The following is a 16,915-nucleotide window of genomic DNA, read 5'->3' as shown; positions in this document are numbered from 1 at the left end:
TATGTGACACTGGGACAGCAGCAGTGGACTTTTGAGCAATGCAATCAATTACCTGCAAAAAAATCCCCAAAAACACACACATACCTATGAGAACATGGAGGATCATGGCTATAACACCAGCCACAAGCATACATAGCACTGCTTTCCTTCTGTCCTTCTTGCTGTGGACCAGCACCAGCCCAACACTCTTAAAGTCACTCATGGGCCCGGTGAAGAACTTCATAAGAGAGTAGGCTAAACCGTAGCTGGCCAGCATCTCCACACGGTCCTCTTTTACTGACGCGATACCTCTGTTCAGAGCCTGCCACAGACACAGATGAGACGCAAACACAATGTGTCAGTTTTGACCTTCATTTAATTTGCCCATTCCATGGTGCTTTCATGCAAAGGAACTTCCAAGGGAGGCAGAATACAAGCCAAGCATACAGCTCAGCAAATGACGGCTGATTGAGAGCCCAACTGGTGTGCTTTAACAGCTGTTAGATTTGAACTTAAGACATGGTCACCATCACAGAACCCTAAAACACTGAGACAGCACTGTGATACGAATAAGCTGTAAATGTGGGCAGAGATATCCCTAAAGGGATTTTTATTCTATATTCTAAAATGGGTTAGAGATGTGCTTTGGAAAATGAGATCATGTGAGACTGAACAAAATGATTCCCAGGAGTAGGCGGTTTTAATTTTCATGAGGGTGAGAGCAGTTAGTCAGAAACGAAGCTCAGGGGACAAAGAAAGGCCATGTTCATTAACACGGGACGCATGTTTGGACACAGTGAGGAACTCGAGTGACGCTGTTCGACGCGAGTCTACGACGTCTACAGTTCACTATATAAACACATGTAATGCCCTGACTCGATTCTCTGTCAGGTTTCTCTATCAAACATCTACCTGTCTGTGTGGGAGCTTCTAAAAATAAACACGCACACACACACACCACAAACCACATGCGCGCGCACACACAAGAACTCTCTGTCCCTTGCACAGAAATAGTAGTGAGCATAACATTTAGTTAGACTTCAGTCCGCCTCACTGTAAACAAGCCCACTTGCACTACAAAAAAATAGGGATTGACCAAACTGTTTAGATATTTTAGCTCTGAAATTCTTAAATGCTTTAAAAAGTGTGAATAATTCATGCTTGGTTATTATCTGGCATTAACTTTGAAACTGCAGGTTTGGAAAAATCAGCAGGTACCAAGCCACTGTTCCATTAAAGTCTGCTGAACAGACTAGTAGTTAGCGCTTTCAGTGCCAAGAGCCCTACTGCATGTTTGGTCAAGTTTTTTTTTTTTTCCCCCCACTAGACACTAGACCAGCTGCTGGCTAAGCTCCTACACTTAAGCTGAAAAATAAACTAAATAAGGTGCAGAATGTGCAAAAATAAAGACAATAGAAAAAAGACCTGTAGGGCCAAATGGAGAAAACTATTTCCATGAGATGGAGGTCTATGAGAGCTCTAAATTAAAGGAGGTTTTGTGCATTTTGGTGATAATTACAGGATTTACATTAAAATTGAAGCAAATATCTAAAAAAAAAAAACAGTAAATCATTCTGTAAAACTTTCAACAGAGTCTTAATGTGCACCAATCAGCCATAACATTAAAACCACTGACAGGTGAAGTGAATAACACTGATTATCTCGTTACAGTGGCACCGGTCAAGGGGTGGGATATATTAGGCAGCAAGTGAACAGTCAGTTCTCAAAGGTGATGTGTTGGACGCAGGTGAAATGGGCAAGCATAAGGATCCGAGTGACTTTGGGCCAAACAGTGATGGCTAGACAACTGGGTCAGAACATCTCCAAAACAGCAGGTCTTGTGGGTGGTTCCTGGTATGCAGTGGTTAGTACTTATCAAAAGTGGCCCAAGGAAGGACAACCGGTGAACCGGGGAGAGGGTCAAGGGTGCTCTAGGCTCATTAATGCGTGTGGGGAGCGAAGGCTAGCCTGTCTGGTCCGATCCCACAGAAAAGTACTGTAGCTTTGCTGAAAAAGTTAATGCTGACTGCTGGCTATTATAGAAAGGCATCAGAACACACAGTGTATTGCAGCTTGATGTGTATGGAGCTGTGTAGCTACAGACCGGTCAGAGCTCCAATGCTGATCCCTGTTCACCACCGAAAGTGCCTACAATGGGCACGTGAGCATCAGAACTGGACAACGGAGCAATGGAAGAAAGTGGCCTGGTCTGATGAATCATGTTTTCTTTTACGTCATGTGGACGGCCGGGTGTGTGGCAAACACAGTCCAATCCAAGTCCAATCCATGGAGGCCCCACCTCACAACTTACAGGACTTAAAGGATCTGCTGCTAACGTCTTGGTACCAGATACCACAGCACACCTTCAGAGGTATTGTGGAGTCAATGCCTTGTTGGGTCAGAGCTGTTTTGGTGGCACAAGGGGGACCTACACAGTATTAGGCAGGTGCTTTTAATGTCATGGCTGATCAGTGTATATCAGCTGTTCAACAAATGTTAATCTTCAAAAAGTCCTCATTCTCAACTCCATACCTTTAAATTCCAATGAAAACTAATTAGGTCTTTTGAGTGACCACCGTTTTTTTTTTTTTATGTTGCTATTTGTTGCTATTATATAGTGATATAAGCCAATGTTCAATTGCTTTGGTCACTTTTCTAGATGTTGCACACAACTGTGGGGCAGAATGCTCAGTGCCCCATTTAGCTCCATAGATTTAATATTGCACCTAGTAATCAAAAATAGAAACTGTGTGCAGGCTCACTGGGGCAGGAATCACGCTGTCTCATGCTTGCTCTATTAACATTTTCAGTGTACGAGGAGCAGCAGACAGGACAGTTAGTGACAGGGTTGCCAGGCTCTGTTTTTTACACCAAAGTGCACAGAATTAAATCGAATTAAACTTCTGCAAACAAAGGCAAAGTGTAAGTGCAGACGGCATGTCCATGATGTACAGAACCATTTCTATTGTAAAATATATTGCAAATATTGGCAGAGGGAAAGGGGGATTATAGAGTGGATAACGTTCATACTTTAGAGATGCGTGTGCACCGCGTGTGACCTTGTGTGCACCTCACAAACTGTGACGATGGAAACAGAAACATTTGCAGTATCAAACACTAGACTGTACGCTATACGTCTTTACCCGGTGGACTGCCTTTTACAGAGTTACTCTAAAAATTCACCAGATAGCAGCCTGTAACATAATCAAGTGTGAATACCTCTCCACTTAATTTTGTTTGTGGCTATTGTCACGAGCTTCTGCACTTTAAACCAGAGTAGAACTGAGAATTTTAACAGATGCCATTTAAATGAGTCACTACAATATTAATAATAATAATAATAATAATCATCATCATCATCATCAGTGGGATGATGTTCCCATGGAAACGGAGGATGATGGGAATATGGTTCACGCTTACTGCCATGCTTTAATCATGTTTCTTTTTGTGTTTGCAGTTCCTCTACACTATACATGATAGTTTGTATGTAATGTCAGTAGTGTGCACTCATATGTTAAAAGATGCGCGTGAAAGATGAATTCAACCTGTTCAAGCCGTGCTGCGTTCAATAACAGCACATTAAGCAGTTCTACTACAATTCATCAAGCACACCTTGGGACTAGACAGAGATGATAAGAGATTGCTTATTCGCTGATTCTTGTTTTCTTACCTGTTCCCCAAAATCGATGGCTATGTTGGTAATAGCCAGAGGAAGCAGGAATCTGATGAGAGGCCAATACGCAGTGAGACATGTCAGCTCCACCATGGTCCTGGCCAAATAATAACAAATGTCGGCTTACATCCGCGTCGATCTGATCATCAAAGACCAGCAAGTAGCTGCCTGTCCCTTCTCTGGCTGTACCTCACCGCAATCTCAGCACTCAGCTAGCTAGCAGCTAACTAACGCTCTTCCAGGGACCATCATGCACCACGCTTCGCATTGGGGAGAAACAGAAGGTCATCCAAAACCTGCAAAAATATTATTCATTACTAATCAAAGGCGTCGGCACGCAAGATGTACCGGCTCAAAAGCAGTCCAGAGAAAAGCGAGAGCTGACAGCTTGTCTGTTCAGGTTATACTAACACACATGCTCTGATTTCCAGGCAGCTCTCACTACACCGCTCACTGCTCACTACACCGCTCACTGCTCACTACACCGCTCATTACACCGCTCACTGCTCATTACACCGCTCACTGCTCACTACACCGCTCACTACACCGCTCACTGCTCACTACACCGCTCACTACACTGCTCACTGCTCACTACACCGCTCACTGCTCACTACACCGCTCACTACACCGCTCACTGCTCACTACACCGCTCACTGCTCACTACACCGCTCACTGCTCACTACACCGCTCACTGCTCACTACACTGCTCTGACTGCGGCGGTGTCTGTGCTCTCAGGACGCACGTGCAGCTGCACAACACCAACCCCACCCCCAGCCTCCGGAAGTACGCGTCACCGGCCCCGCCCACCTCACCAACCTAATGGAGCAACGTTCACTGCAAATCAGTCTCAGTCAATAAATCACAATTAATGAAAAGTAAGTAGCTGAATTAAGAGGAGATATATTAGATAATTAATGATTGGAGATCAGAGAGCATGAATCCACTTCAGGATCCCTGTCTGTGATATATATATACACATATGTGTGTGTGTGTGTGTTTCTCAGAACCCTTTTAAACTAGAGCATTCAGAATGTTACACAAATCAGCTGCATGTGTCTTCTGTTAAATGTTCTAGCTGTTATCTCTGTATCACAAACAGACAATGAAGGGTTTAACAAGAGTGGAACAATTTACCTATGGGTTAGTTATAATGGGTAATGGTAACTATGGCTTAGTTATAATTTAGCCCAGAGTTTAATGTAACATTATGAAATAAGTGAAGAGTTATGACAAAAAAGTTTTATTTAACACTTCAAAACATCAACATTTGAACAACGTGTGTTTGTGTGTGTGTGTGTGTGAGAGAGAGAGAGAGAGAGAGAGAGAGATATGAGGGACAGATTATGAGACAATGGGCCCCTGGACAGTGACGCACACACTCTCTGCCTCGTTTTCTTCGGCTCCATGAACCTGAAAAAAATTCAAAACAGCCTGCAGTACCTACTTGTCTGCATTTTCCCACTATCTAGAATTTACACTGTAGCACAGATAGGCATAGACAGGAATTACTTTCGGTTTGTTGAAGACAGATACGAAATAAAATGAAAAAAGGTGGCAAGGCAAAACTCCCTGAGACAATATGAGGAAGAAACCTTGAGAGGAACCAGGCTCAAAAGGGAACCCATCCTCATCTGGGTGCAACGGACAGTGTAAATATAAATAAATCCCTTCTATTATTGTGTACTATATGGACAAATAGTGCAATTGCGCAACCAGTAAATTCATCACAGTTTTCTGGAGAAGTCCAGTTGGTTAAAATCTATCCACTGTCCATTGATGGAGTCCTGAGAACGAAGGTGCTCATGGCAACTGCAGCCCCAAAGCCACCACAGCAATCGCAGTCCCAAGCCATCACAGTACAGGTCCCCATATGTGATCCTCAAGCCATCTCCACAGCCTCCAGGTGGCACCATGCCCAGCAATCCAAATCAACTCTATGATTAAGTGGCAATGCAGTTATAGACTGGTCTGGAGGACCACGATGTTATATGAGTCAGGGGCCCCTGGGCCTGTTCGGTAATCCATCCTTGTGTGTGACAGACATTTGAAAAATATCATAAGCCTGAACAAAATGTGCAAATGTGCACCAACCTAAAAAAAAAAAAAAAAAAAAACGAACATTTGTGTGTTTGTGTGTGGGTGTGTGGGTGTTTGTGTTGATGCTAGTCTAACCTGGCATTAGCATTAGCCAAAAAAAAACAGTAATGTAAGTACTGTAACCAACCAGGAGATGCATGAAGCAGACATAAAACTGGAAATTCATGCTAAAATGAAACTAAGCTCAAAGGCAGCTACCAATAAAACCTGCCCGTGCGTAAAAACAAGGCTACATTAACTCAAATAACAACGCTTTACAACCACGGTGAGCAGAACTGCATCTCAGGATGCACAACACAACACGGATAGCAAACAACAACAGATGACCACATCAGGTTCCACTCCTGTCAGCCAAGACCAAGAATCTGATGCTACACTTGGCAGAGTTGAGGATTGAATACTGCTTGGCCTTTTTTTTTTCAATCTTCAGCTGAGCAGTTTCGACCAGGCTGTGCACTCTGTAGCCTCAGTCACCTGTTCTTATCTGACAAGAGCGGAACCTTTGCTTTTCTTTGTTAAATAATTGCACTTTTTTAGGTTACTACCATTTATTATTAAGTTTAGGTTAGGTAGAGCATCTGTCATAATTGTTAATTAGCTTTTACTATAGAAATGTATTTTATAATATTACTGTAAATGAAATAACATATTAGAACATTAATATTTACATTAACATAATGTATTAAGTGCATTAATATAAACCTGTGATTTGCCTTAGAGCTAGAACCACTCTCAGAGCTGTGTAGTTATGGAAAATTAGATGACATCAGTGTTAAATTCTAGAAAATGATTAGTCAAAAGGTTCTGATTAAATTTTAAACTGCGGCTCTGATAATAGCTCCTGCTGCAAGGCAAATCACAGGATTATATTAGTGTGCTCATTCTTGTATGTAAGTATAAATCACTTTCAGACATGCTGTTGTTGGAAAATAATCAACTTTGTGGTGATAGAAACTTCAGAAGCTTCGTGTCGGACCGCATCACACCAGCCCATCGCTGATTATTTTCCTATAACAGCATGCCCCATCTTTTTTTCTTTACTTAATCAACACCTTCAGACCAATCAGAATCGAGCATCCAGTGGCACTGTGCAGTAAAAGACTTTATATTTGCAAACAAAGAAATCACTAACATTATAGTTAGTTGTGTAGTATATCTTCGCTGCCACCTTCTGGACATTATTGTTTAATATGAGGATGGCCTTTTCAAATTTGAAAGTTAAAAAGAAAATACATGAAAATTATGGTTATTAATGAAATTGCACTGAAGGTAAAAGGCAAAAGGTGTTCATATGCTCACTGCATATTTCTGTACTATTATGTTAACAACCCATATCTAGCAGCAATTATATTAACAGTATTATATGACAACTCTTCTCCTGGTATGATTTTTTTTTTTTTTGGCTCCCTCTCCCTGACACACTGGACAGAATTATTCTCAGTATCATAACTCCCCATGTTAGATAACAGCCTGCTTTTCCACTCATAGCAGGCTACCAGCATAGATTACTCAATGAAATGCCTTTTTAGTGTAGATTTAGTATAGATGGTGTAGATTTTGGTGTGTGTCAGTAGAATTTTAGAGGATTTTACAGTGGTCTGACCCTCAATCTCATTTCTTATTGTACCATGAAAGTTACTTTCATACAGATTAAGTGACATCTAAATGAGTGACACCTAAATTAGTGACAAGAAGAACCTAGTAGGATTAAGGGCAGTCGTGGCCTAATGGATAGAGAGTCGGTCTTGCAACCCAAAGGTGAACCTGAAGGTTGTGGGTTTGAGTCTCAGGTCCGGCAGGGATTGTAGGTGGGGGGCGTGAATGACCAGCGCTCTCTCCCACCCTCAACAACACCACTGAGGTGAGACCCTTGAGCAAGGCACCGAACTCCCAACTGCTCCCCGGGCGCCGCAGCAAAAAAGGCTGCCCACTGCTCCGGGTGTGTGTGTGTTCACTACTATGTGTGTGTGCTTGGATGGGTTAAATGCAGAGCACAAATTCCGAGTATGGGTCACCATACTTGGCCACAAGTCACTTCACACTTCATTAATACAGAAGCATCAAAATTAAAGTCTGGTGATTTTCTATGTTATTCACAGTACTAGGACAGTGGTAGCGTGGTTATAATAAAAAGGTTCCATATCTTTGGATAATTAATGGTTTTTAACTACTTGGACAATTTTTCAATTAAATTCAAGTTTATTTGTAAGCACTTTTAGCAACAGATTCTAACAAACAACACATTCTCAGCTTTAAAGTAGTCTGTATGTATAATCTAGATCCCTAATGAGCAAGCCAGAGACTACAGAGGCAAGAAAAACTCCCTGAAAAGGCATGACATTGACCTTGAGAGGAACCAGAACCACCAGATAGTGGGCTTATAAATGATTACAGTAAACATTTATATAGAAAAAAGGCAGTACTACATGTGTGAAGGGATACAGAAAGTTTGGTGTGATTGTATTATGAACAGAAGTCCTGCAGTGAGCATGAGACAGTTTTTATTATCACATCAGCAGTTCTTAGGAGGTGCTACGTTACATTATCCAACTGAAATGATCCACTGTAGCAGAAAGGCAAGTCTCGTGCATAAACTGTTTCTGGGAAGTGCAAGGCTTTAGGGTATCCAGGTGAAATGACACTCTGTGTTGTACAGTTCTACATAGAACAGTAAAGGGTTCCCCCAAAGGGAAAAACCGAAGAAGCCTTAAAATTGCGCTAGTGTAATGACCAGCTAAGAGAGTGAAAGGTAATGAATATTTTTCCAAAACAATTAATCTATTAATGCCTTCAAACATTTAATCTATCAATATATGATGAAACGTTGCATATTAAACATCTTTAAATTAAGCATTTCTGAATAAAAAGGGCCATTACTCAGGTTTTCCGATATTTACATTTTGAAAAGCTGAACCCTTTTATAAGAGTGTCTTATGTACCAAGACAGAGTTGCCAGTCTGGGAGAGCTCAGCCTACACACGCTTACAGGACTGCACGTTTTACATCCTTTTTACCTTTAGTATTGGATTTGGGAAAATCCAAATCTCCTCTCAGTAATGTAGTAAAAGCAGTTTTATGGTTTCTCTGTTTAAACTCCTGATCCTCTGAGCCCTGCTGTATTTTCATTTACAAACAACATTACAGCACAGAGGTTTACCTGTAAAAGGTGATAACTCAAATAAAAGTGTTTACCCCATGTTTAAAAATAAAATATGTTCTTCTACCAGTCCATCACTTCCATATTATATTACATATATTACACATTTTTATTGCTTAAATCAAGACAGTTCAAATGCTAAAAATAGGTTTAATATGACAAAACATTATTATTATTATTATTATTATTATTATTATTATTATTATTGAACTTTTAGAATCACCCGATACAATAAAGCCAAATAAACCCTCTTCTCCACCTCACCTAATCTGGGCACATACCTCACTAATAGCTGCCTGCTCCATAATCAGAATCTGTGATATCTGGAACTGAATTTGGCCAATAAATATGTTAGACAACTGACAGGCCATAAAATAAAATGAATATGCAATTAAATGTGAACTGGTTACAGCAGTAACTGCATCTCATTATTGATTTATTTGACATCACAGCAGTATCAGATTATTCACCTGTGTGAAGCATATATATATCACTACTTCTTCTTCATAATAATAACAATACTACTACTACTACTACTACTAATAATAATAATAATAATTTCTTACTTGTGTTTGTTATAAAGTTTAAATTCAAAGTGAAACTCCTTGTGGGCAGCACAGTGGCGCACAAGAGCCTTACAGCTCTAGGATCCCTGGTTCCTGAGCTCTGTGTAGACTTTTGCCTGTACTTGTGTTCATGTGGGTTTCCTATGGGTTCTCCAGTTTCCTCCCTCCTCCTAAACACATGGCAGTAGGCGGATTGTCTACACTAATTTGCACTGAGATGTGAACCAGTGTGCAGACTGTTGTCCTATCCAGAGTGTATTCCCACCATGAGCCTTGTTTCCAGGATCCGCCACAACTCTGACCAGGATAATGCAGTTACTGAAGATGAATGAATGCCAATAAGACTAAAAAATAACACTGACAACAGGGGGCGCCATACACCCATCTATCATTACTTACACACACACCCATCTATTATTAGCAGTCACCCTTATAATTTAAAGGCAGATTTCTTTTTTTTTTTAAAGTCTTGTTTGACCAAAACCTGCCATTAACATACATTAATTTTTTTTTCCAGGAACTGGGCCTTGGAAAGCATGCTCTTGTGCTGTTTTAATGCAGACACATTCATTATGACTAATGCTGACTATTACAGTCTAATCAAGTTAATTAACCTAGTAGGCTAAGAGCAGATATGATGAGGTATAACAGCTTTGCACACTATATGACTGGACAAAATGTTGATTTGGGACTTGGTATAAATTTCCAAAAGATGACTGGTAGCAGTTAGAAATAGTAAAAAGTCATGTGACACTAAAATGTTATAAAGGTGCTTGTGGCACCAAAATGTCCAGAAGGACTTACTGTAACTAAATCGTGCTGAATATTGTTTGGTATTTCCGACTATGAACAAACGGCTTCAAACTGAGTCACTATGTCTCTTACTCATACCATGCAGCCCCCAAAACTAACACTCCAGGATCTCCATTCCTTTACACTGAGGTTCAGACTGTTAAAGCAAGCCTGTGGTGGTGTTTTGGTTTTATCACTTTAACCTACACACACTAGACAAAATGAGTCAAGAGCGTACTTTAGCTACCACCTTCATGTACAGACCTATGAACTGAACAGGGCCATATATTAATTTATGGCTCAACTTATAGGCTATTAGGGCATGCTAACTGGGCTACAAATTGTTCCATGGAAACAAACCAAATTTACATCTCCATTGTATTTACATAACCGTAAACGTTCTTTATCACTTTTGGTGTTTAATGTTGAAAAATATATCGTCTATTATACTCTGTCTTGTTGGTTTCCAAATACGTTCTGTAATTTTATGTTTTCTTAATGTTGTCACCCTTATGTCTCTTTCAACCTTGTTCTTCAGGGTAAAATAAAAAAAAACATTAAAATCTCTCAGATCTAGTACTTGGTTTTATTCTATGTAGATTTTCATTTAGGCGTGTGTAACCTATACAGAGGATTGATATTATAATGCCTTCCCATTTAGGTCATGCTTTGAACCTGTGCTCTCCGCTTTTCTTTTTACTGTTATACATATGCTTCCCCGATTTGCTCTTTAACCCGTTTCTTCAGCCAGACCTTTCAAGTGAGCATTCTTGCTCACATTTCTGCAGGTGAGCTGTAAGCCCAATTCTACCCTGATAAGAACTTTTTGCAGATTTGTCTGCTATCAAATTACCCTGTCCCCCCTGCATGCCCTGATACCCATAGGAAATAGATTAGTTACACCAATAACTGCACTCTGCGCTCAGTTTATTGTCTGTGAGGGTTTCTGTGCATGTTTCCCCATGTCTGTGTGGGTTTCCTCCAGGTTTTCCTGTTTCCTCCCACCTCCCAAAAACATGCAGGTAGAAGTGGATTGACGGCTTTAATTTGCCCCTAGATGTGAGTGATTGTGTGTGTGTGTGTGTGTGTGTGTGTGCATGGTGCCCTGTGATGGACTGGTGTCCCATCTAGGTTGTATTTCCCACACTGAACCCAGTGTTCCTGGGATAGGCTCATGTATGAATGAGTGAATGAATGAATGAATGAATGAATGATATAATAACAGCAATGGGTTCAACAGAGAATACAGACAAATAAGAAGGTCTGTTTTAAATAGGTGACTGGAATTTAGACTTATGCATCACTGCTCCAGAGTACAATACTTTTAATCACTGGATTGATAAACTATATACTCTACTACTGTATATTCTACATTCTTTTAGAGTTGATAGTTTTATTTATGAGGAACAGCTATGGTAATAAAAAAAAAAAAAAGGTCTCAGAGGTGAGGACACACTTGTACTATGTGTCAGATATCATTCCTCCTACCCACTTAGCCTTTATGTTTTCTCTTTCAGCCCCATACTTGTGATTTCACTCTGCCTATTCTTACATCACTCTGTAAACACACTGCTAGTGTCTTATTATGTCCTTGCAAGGAGACCTGGTAAGCTAATGTCAATAACACACACCTTACTTCAACGGCTTCATTCATCTCCACCTGTAGTGCAGAGAACAGCATAAGCCTGAAAGCCTTACATAAAGCATATTCTGAGGGTCTGTCAGAATATTTCATATAATCACACAATAATTCCCTGTGACCCCCCAGCTGACCCTTAATCCATGCATTTATCATCTAGTGCTGATCTTTATTCATATATGATATGATTAATTATCTCTGTGATTTGAAATCTACTTCAGCAAATCATAATTCAATGCATCCTGACATTTTTTTTTTTGCATTTCATCAGCACTTGAGCTCTGTATAAGGCATCAGTTAAGATGCGCTTCCATCTCTCACTCAGCCATTCACATGAAGTCGTCACACAAATCCGCCCAACCCACTGACGGTATCCTTCCGACAGAAAAATAGTCCCTGTGGCAGTCTACTCGACTATATATAAGATTTCAGGAGTATAACTCGATAAAAAGAGAGAAAGGCTTTACCAGAGTTAATATTTAAAGGTTGTGTTTGAAGGGTTGCAGAAAGTAGTCGTTAACGAGTATGTGCTGATTTGGCGGGAAACTAGGCGGATGGATACACAGACGTGGGGAAGCGGCGCAGTCGCGAGAGCGCTGGATTTATGCGCGCTGCGATGACAAGCGCAGCTCAGACACGTTACTGCCTGCGAGTGTGTGAGGCTGTGTGAGAGTGTGTGAGCGTGTGTGACAGTGTGTGTGCGCTTACTGATTACCAGCCGCCTCGGATCAGGAGCAGATTGGACTAATACATGCTGTCTGGGAGCACTACAGTGTTGGATTATACTCTTTTTGGGGGGTTTTGGTGCACTCTTTCTGCGCGTCATCTCCTGCTGAACAATTCTGCAACTGATTATTGTTAATACATGGTGAGTGTGTGTGCTGATCTGCATCAACACTGATTCTGTCTGAGGGAAATGCAAAGAATTTGTCCGGATCAGGATCTGAATTAGCCCCAGTGGGGTCTGGGTTCAGACTGAGGTTTAGATTATTATCATTATTTTTTAACTGTCAGTGATTTTGCCTATGCGTGTTTGTTTGTGTGCGTGTGTGTGTGTGTGATTTTATGCATGACTGACTGGTGAAGTGTGTACTCTGACAGCATGCAAGTGTTGTGCATGCAGCACTGCCCTGGTTTTGAAATGTCTGGGCTCAATGTGACTGTTATGGAGAATGGAAGAGTAGTGCAAAGGCTTGCATCCAGTGCTGTAGCTGACAGTCTGCACGCGCACTCTGTCACTGATCAAGACTAAAACATGCACGTGCTCCAGCTGACAGACCCAAGTTCATCCCTCTCTCTCTCTCTCTCTCTCTCTCTCATCCATCACAGCTATCATGCCGATGAGCAGCAGCCTGACGTGGAAGAACTACGATTATGACTACGACTCGGTGCAGCCGTACTTCTACTTGGACAACGATGAGGAGGACTTCTACAAGCAGCTGCAGCAGGGTCAGGCTCCCAGCGAGGACATCTGGAAGAAGTTCGAGCTGCTGCCCACGCCGCCGCTTTCCCCGAGCCGGCGGCCCTCCACCGCCGAGCAGCTGGAGATGGTGAGCGAGTTCCTCGGGGACGACGCGGTCAACCAGAGCTTCATCTGCGACTCGGATTCGTCGCAGGCTTTCCTCAAGTCCATCATCATCCAGGACTGCATGTGGAGCGGCTTTTCTGCCGTCGCCAAGCTCGAGAAGGTGGTGTCCGAGAGGCTCGCGACGCTGCACGCGGCGCGGAAAAGCTTGTCCACGTCGTCCGCGGGCGATGCCGTGACGGACAGCAGCGGGGTCTATTTGCAAGATCTTAGTGCATCGGAGTGTATCGATCCTTCTATGGTTTTCCCTTACGCGCTCACGGAGTCGCCCAAGTGCGCAAAAATGACAGCGCCTCCGGATCACGCGCCGCCCTTAGACACTCCACCCAACAGCGGCTGCAGCAGCGACTCAGGTACGTTCAGTGCTCTGATTTCACACACAGCAACACACGCATGACTGGCTTGCTGCATGGATTAAGAAGGGGCTCCTGCAGCTCTCCATGGAGTTAATTATGATGAAGAATTGCATAATTGTTGTAGTGGTGTGGTGGTGTAGTGGTCAGAGAGGGAAAGTGTGCCATTTTAGCATGAATATGAGTGATCCGGGCTTGCATAAGCTTCCTCTTCTCCACCCACACGTTTGTGAACAAGTCTGGACCATAAGTCAAGCTTTGAGACTGCAGTGTTCAAATATCAGCTGATAAAGAAAGTGGGTGGGGACCAGAATGCAGAGATTTTTCTCCCCCTCCCTTCCCTTCTCCGTCTGCGCACAACGCTGCTCGCTACATTCCGATATTTTCCCACAGCTCTCAACTGTGGGAACATGCGAACCCCGAGGAGAGTTCTGTCCTCACAGCTATAATCTTTTCATTCTCATTGCAGATGATGAAGAGGAGGAAGACGAGGAAGATGAGGAAGACGATGAGGAGATTGATGTGGTGACAGTGGAGAAACGTCAGAGGAGGAGCGAGGCTGAGGCGAGCGAATCCAGGCAGCCCAGTCCGCTGGTGCTGAAGCGCTGCCACGTCTCCACACAGCAGCACAACTACGCCGCCCAGCCATCCACGCGGCACGAGCATCCAGTCAGCAAGCGCCCACGCCTCGAAGCCTCCTCCACAGGCCATGGTACCAGCCGGCACAGCAAGCCAAGGAAGTGCACGAGTCCTCGCACGTCAGACTCGGAGGACAACGACAAGCGGAGGACACACAACGTGCTGGAGCGTCAGCGCCGCAATGAACTCAAGCTTAGCTTTTTCGCCCTACGTGACGAGATCCCCGAAGTAGCCAACAACGAAAAGGCGGCCAAGGTGATGATCCTGAAGAAAGCAGCGGAGTGCATCCACAGCATGCAGGCAGATGAACGGAGGCTGCTGTCCATCAAAGAACAGCTGAGGAAAAAGAGCGAACTATTAAAACACAGACTACAGCAGTTACGGAGATCCCAACTATAAAAAGCCGAAAAGATACAGAGAGACTTTGCAGAAAACAAAGCAAACAGACTTTTAAGAACCGTTTCTCCTCATTTTTTATGCAAGTTGTGCATATCGTGATTTTTTTTGTTTGTTTGTTTGTCTGTTTGTTTGTTTTCTTTTGAATATTGTCAGATTTTTGTCTATGGTTAAAACTGCCACAATTTAATGTGGTGGTCAAGTAAAATAATTTGTATTTAAGTCATTTATTTTTATTAATAAAACAAGAAAACACAGGGAGTTGTGGCCCTAACAAAATAATTTGTATTTTTCTTTTGTATATACTGAATTCATATTTCATAAAAAGTGTATTTTTTGATCTTTATTGTCTGAGAGTTCTTCAGGCAGTATTATGTTTTGCTCTTTGTTCAATCAATTTTGAACCATAAATGCATTTTTTTCTGAAAACATCCTGGTCTGTATTTTTTTTTTTTGAGTTAAATATAAACAGTGCTGATCCGTCTTCAGCAGTTCCTTAAATGTATGTTTCTCAGCGGTAACAGTGACACACACCATCATTTTTAAAGCCAAAAAGGTGAAGTTAAATATAACTTAATATCTGAATCAACAGTAAGATAGTAACGTGATAACAGGTTTGTAGGTTCCTGATCCACCCAGGTTGCGCACTCTCGGCACTGAACACACAGCTGGGAACTCTTTTTTTACTGGAGTGATGTCTGATCTAACCAGACTAAGGTGCAAAATAAGGTGTAGACGAAAACATAATGCTGTGTACAGTAGCTTTAAAAAGGAATAGAAATGTATATGTATATGTAAATAGAACCAAATTGAGTTTTATTGACACGTCAAAGGTGCACATTTTGTGTCTGCAGCTTTGACAAAACAAAACAAAACAAAAAAACAATAGAACCCATAACAGAAATTCTAATGGTTTCCACTAAAAATACCATTACAACCCATCAGCTAACCATTAAAGCCATTACTATTCCCTTTACTGGTCCTTAATGGTTTCCACTAGACATGTCACCAATAGAAGGCAACAGATTACCAGTAGAGATGCACAGGGACCATTACAGTTTCCGTTAAAACCAATACAATTCCCATTATAACCATTAAAGCCATTACAAATTCTATGAAGGGTTCTGATGGTTTTTTTTGTTTGTTTTTCAGCAGGGTGGTCCCACATCAGACATACAAAACATGCATACAGCAAATGTTTGTTTGTTTGTTTGTTTCAGCTGAGTGCCAGGAGAAAGACTGACACTTACAGTTGCGGATTTTATAGTGGCACCATGTCCACACCACCGCAATCACTGCAGCTCGGTGCCAGCCACACCCGCCCACACTGCTGCACTTCATTCCCATCTACTGTACTGAGCGACAAAATCCCGCCTCCTGCGTTTGATTGGTTGGAGCCGTGTCGCTCCTGTGCTGTGATTAGCTAGCGGTTCACACTCCGCCGTCCGTCTAACCAATACAACCCAAACCTCGTTTAAGAGGACCAAAGTATTCTGAAAACGGGTAGAAAATATGAAAAAAAGAAAACAAGCGCCATGTCTGTTTACATGGTAAACAAGTTAAGCAGATTTAAACTTTAATGACTCGTGAATCATCTGAGCAGAATGAATCATGAATCATGAATCATGAATCTTTTAAAGGATTGTTTCATGTTTCCTGTTTCATGATTGTTTGTGGGGGTTTTTTGTGTAAAAAAAAAAAAAACATGAAATATTTAAATCCTCCCCGAATTCGGTTCTGACGTCACTATAAAACTCCCGTTCCACGCTTGAAGGCTGCGCGCGCGCCTCGTTCCCGGCGCTGCGGTAAACCCGTGAGATCAGCCACTGTACACCGTGACGTCACCCGCAGTCTCGCGCTGTATGCGGAGCTTCGAGCACATGGGATACGAGGTCGAGCCACAGTGACTCCCCAAAGTGGCCAATCACACAAAGGATCACCATGCACCTCAAGTGGAACACAAGTGGAAGAAACACTGAGCAGAAGATGGTAAGTGTGGGATTATTTTCCATTTTTCATTCCACCTTTTGTGCTTGGT

At 42.1% G+C, this 16,915-nt stretch overlaps 2 protein-coding genes across 3 annotated transcripts in view; one reads left to right on the top strand and one right to left on the bottom strand.

Annotated features, from left to right (window-relative positions):
- ankha (ANKH inorganic pyrophosphate transport regulator a) overlaps window positions 1-4,367 on the bottom strand; it is a 29,063-nt gene extending 24,696 nt beyond the window's left edge. The window contains exons 1-3 of one of the 2 annotated variants that reach the window (XM_053227871.1): window positions 4,269-4,367; window positions 3,650-4,087; window positions 85-301 (exon numbers count right to left, since the gene is read on the bottom strand). In XM_053227871.1, coding sequence (XP_053083846.1) covers window positions 85-301; window positions 3,650-3,745 — 313 coding nt within the window. In that variant the 5' untranslated portion in view covers window positions 3,746-4,087; window positions 4,269-4,367. The other variant, XM_026938296.3, reaches the window with a different exon arrangement.
- An 8,126-nt stretch (window positions 4,368-12,493) lies between these two features.
- myca (MYC proto-oncogene, bHLH transcription factor a) lies at window positions 12,494-15,309 on the top strand. Its single transcript, XM_026937822.3, has 3 exons — window positions 12,494-12,772; window positions 13,234-13,842; window positions 14,312-15,309. The coding sequence occupies exons 2-3, from the start codon at window positions 13,239-13,241 to the stop codon at window positions 14,878-14,880; spliced, it is 1,173 nt and encodes a 390-aa protein (XP_026793623.1). The 5' UTR covers window positions 12,494-12,772; window positions 13,234-13,238; the 3' UTR covers window positions 14,881-15,309.
- The last annotated feature ends 1,606 nt before the right edge of the window (window positions 15,310-16,915 follow it).

This window comes from Pangasianodon hypophthalmus, chromosome 22 (genome assembly GCF_027358585.1).
Source record: "Pangasianodon hypophthalmus isolate fPanHyp1 chromosome 22, fPanHyp1.pri, whole genome shotgun sequence".
Lineage (NCBI taxonomy): Eukaryota > Metazoa > Chordata > Actinopteri > Siluriformes > Pangasiidae > Pangasianodon > Pangasianodon hypophthalmus.
This window is presented reverse-complemented; position numbering and strand designations above follow the sequence as displayed.

Excerpts from the sequence above, each read along its gene's own strand:
- myca (XM_026937822.3), top strand. The coding sequence starts at position 13,239 with ATGCCGATGAGCAGCAGCCTGACGTGGAAGAACTACGATTATGACTAC. Across the intron at positions 13,843-14,311 it reads CGGCTGCAGCAGCGACTCAG|ATGATGAAGAGGAGGAAGAC; the intron begins GTACGTTCAGTG and ends TTCTCATTGCAG.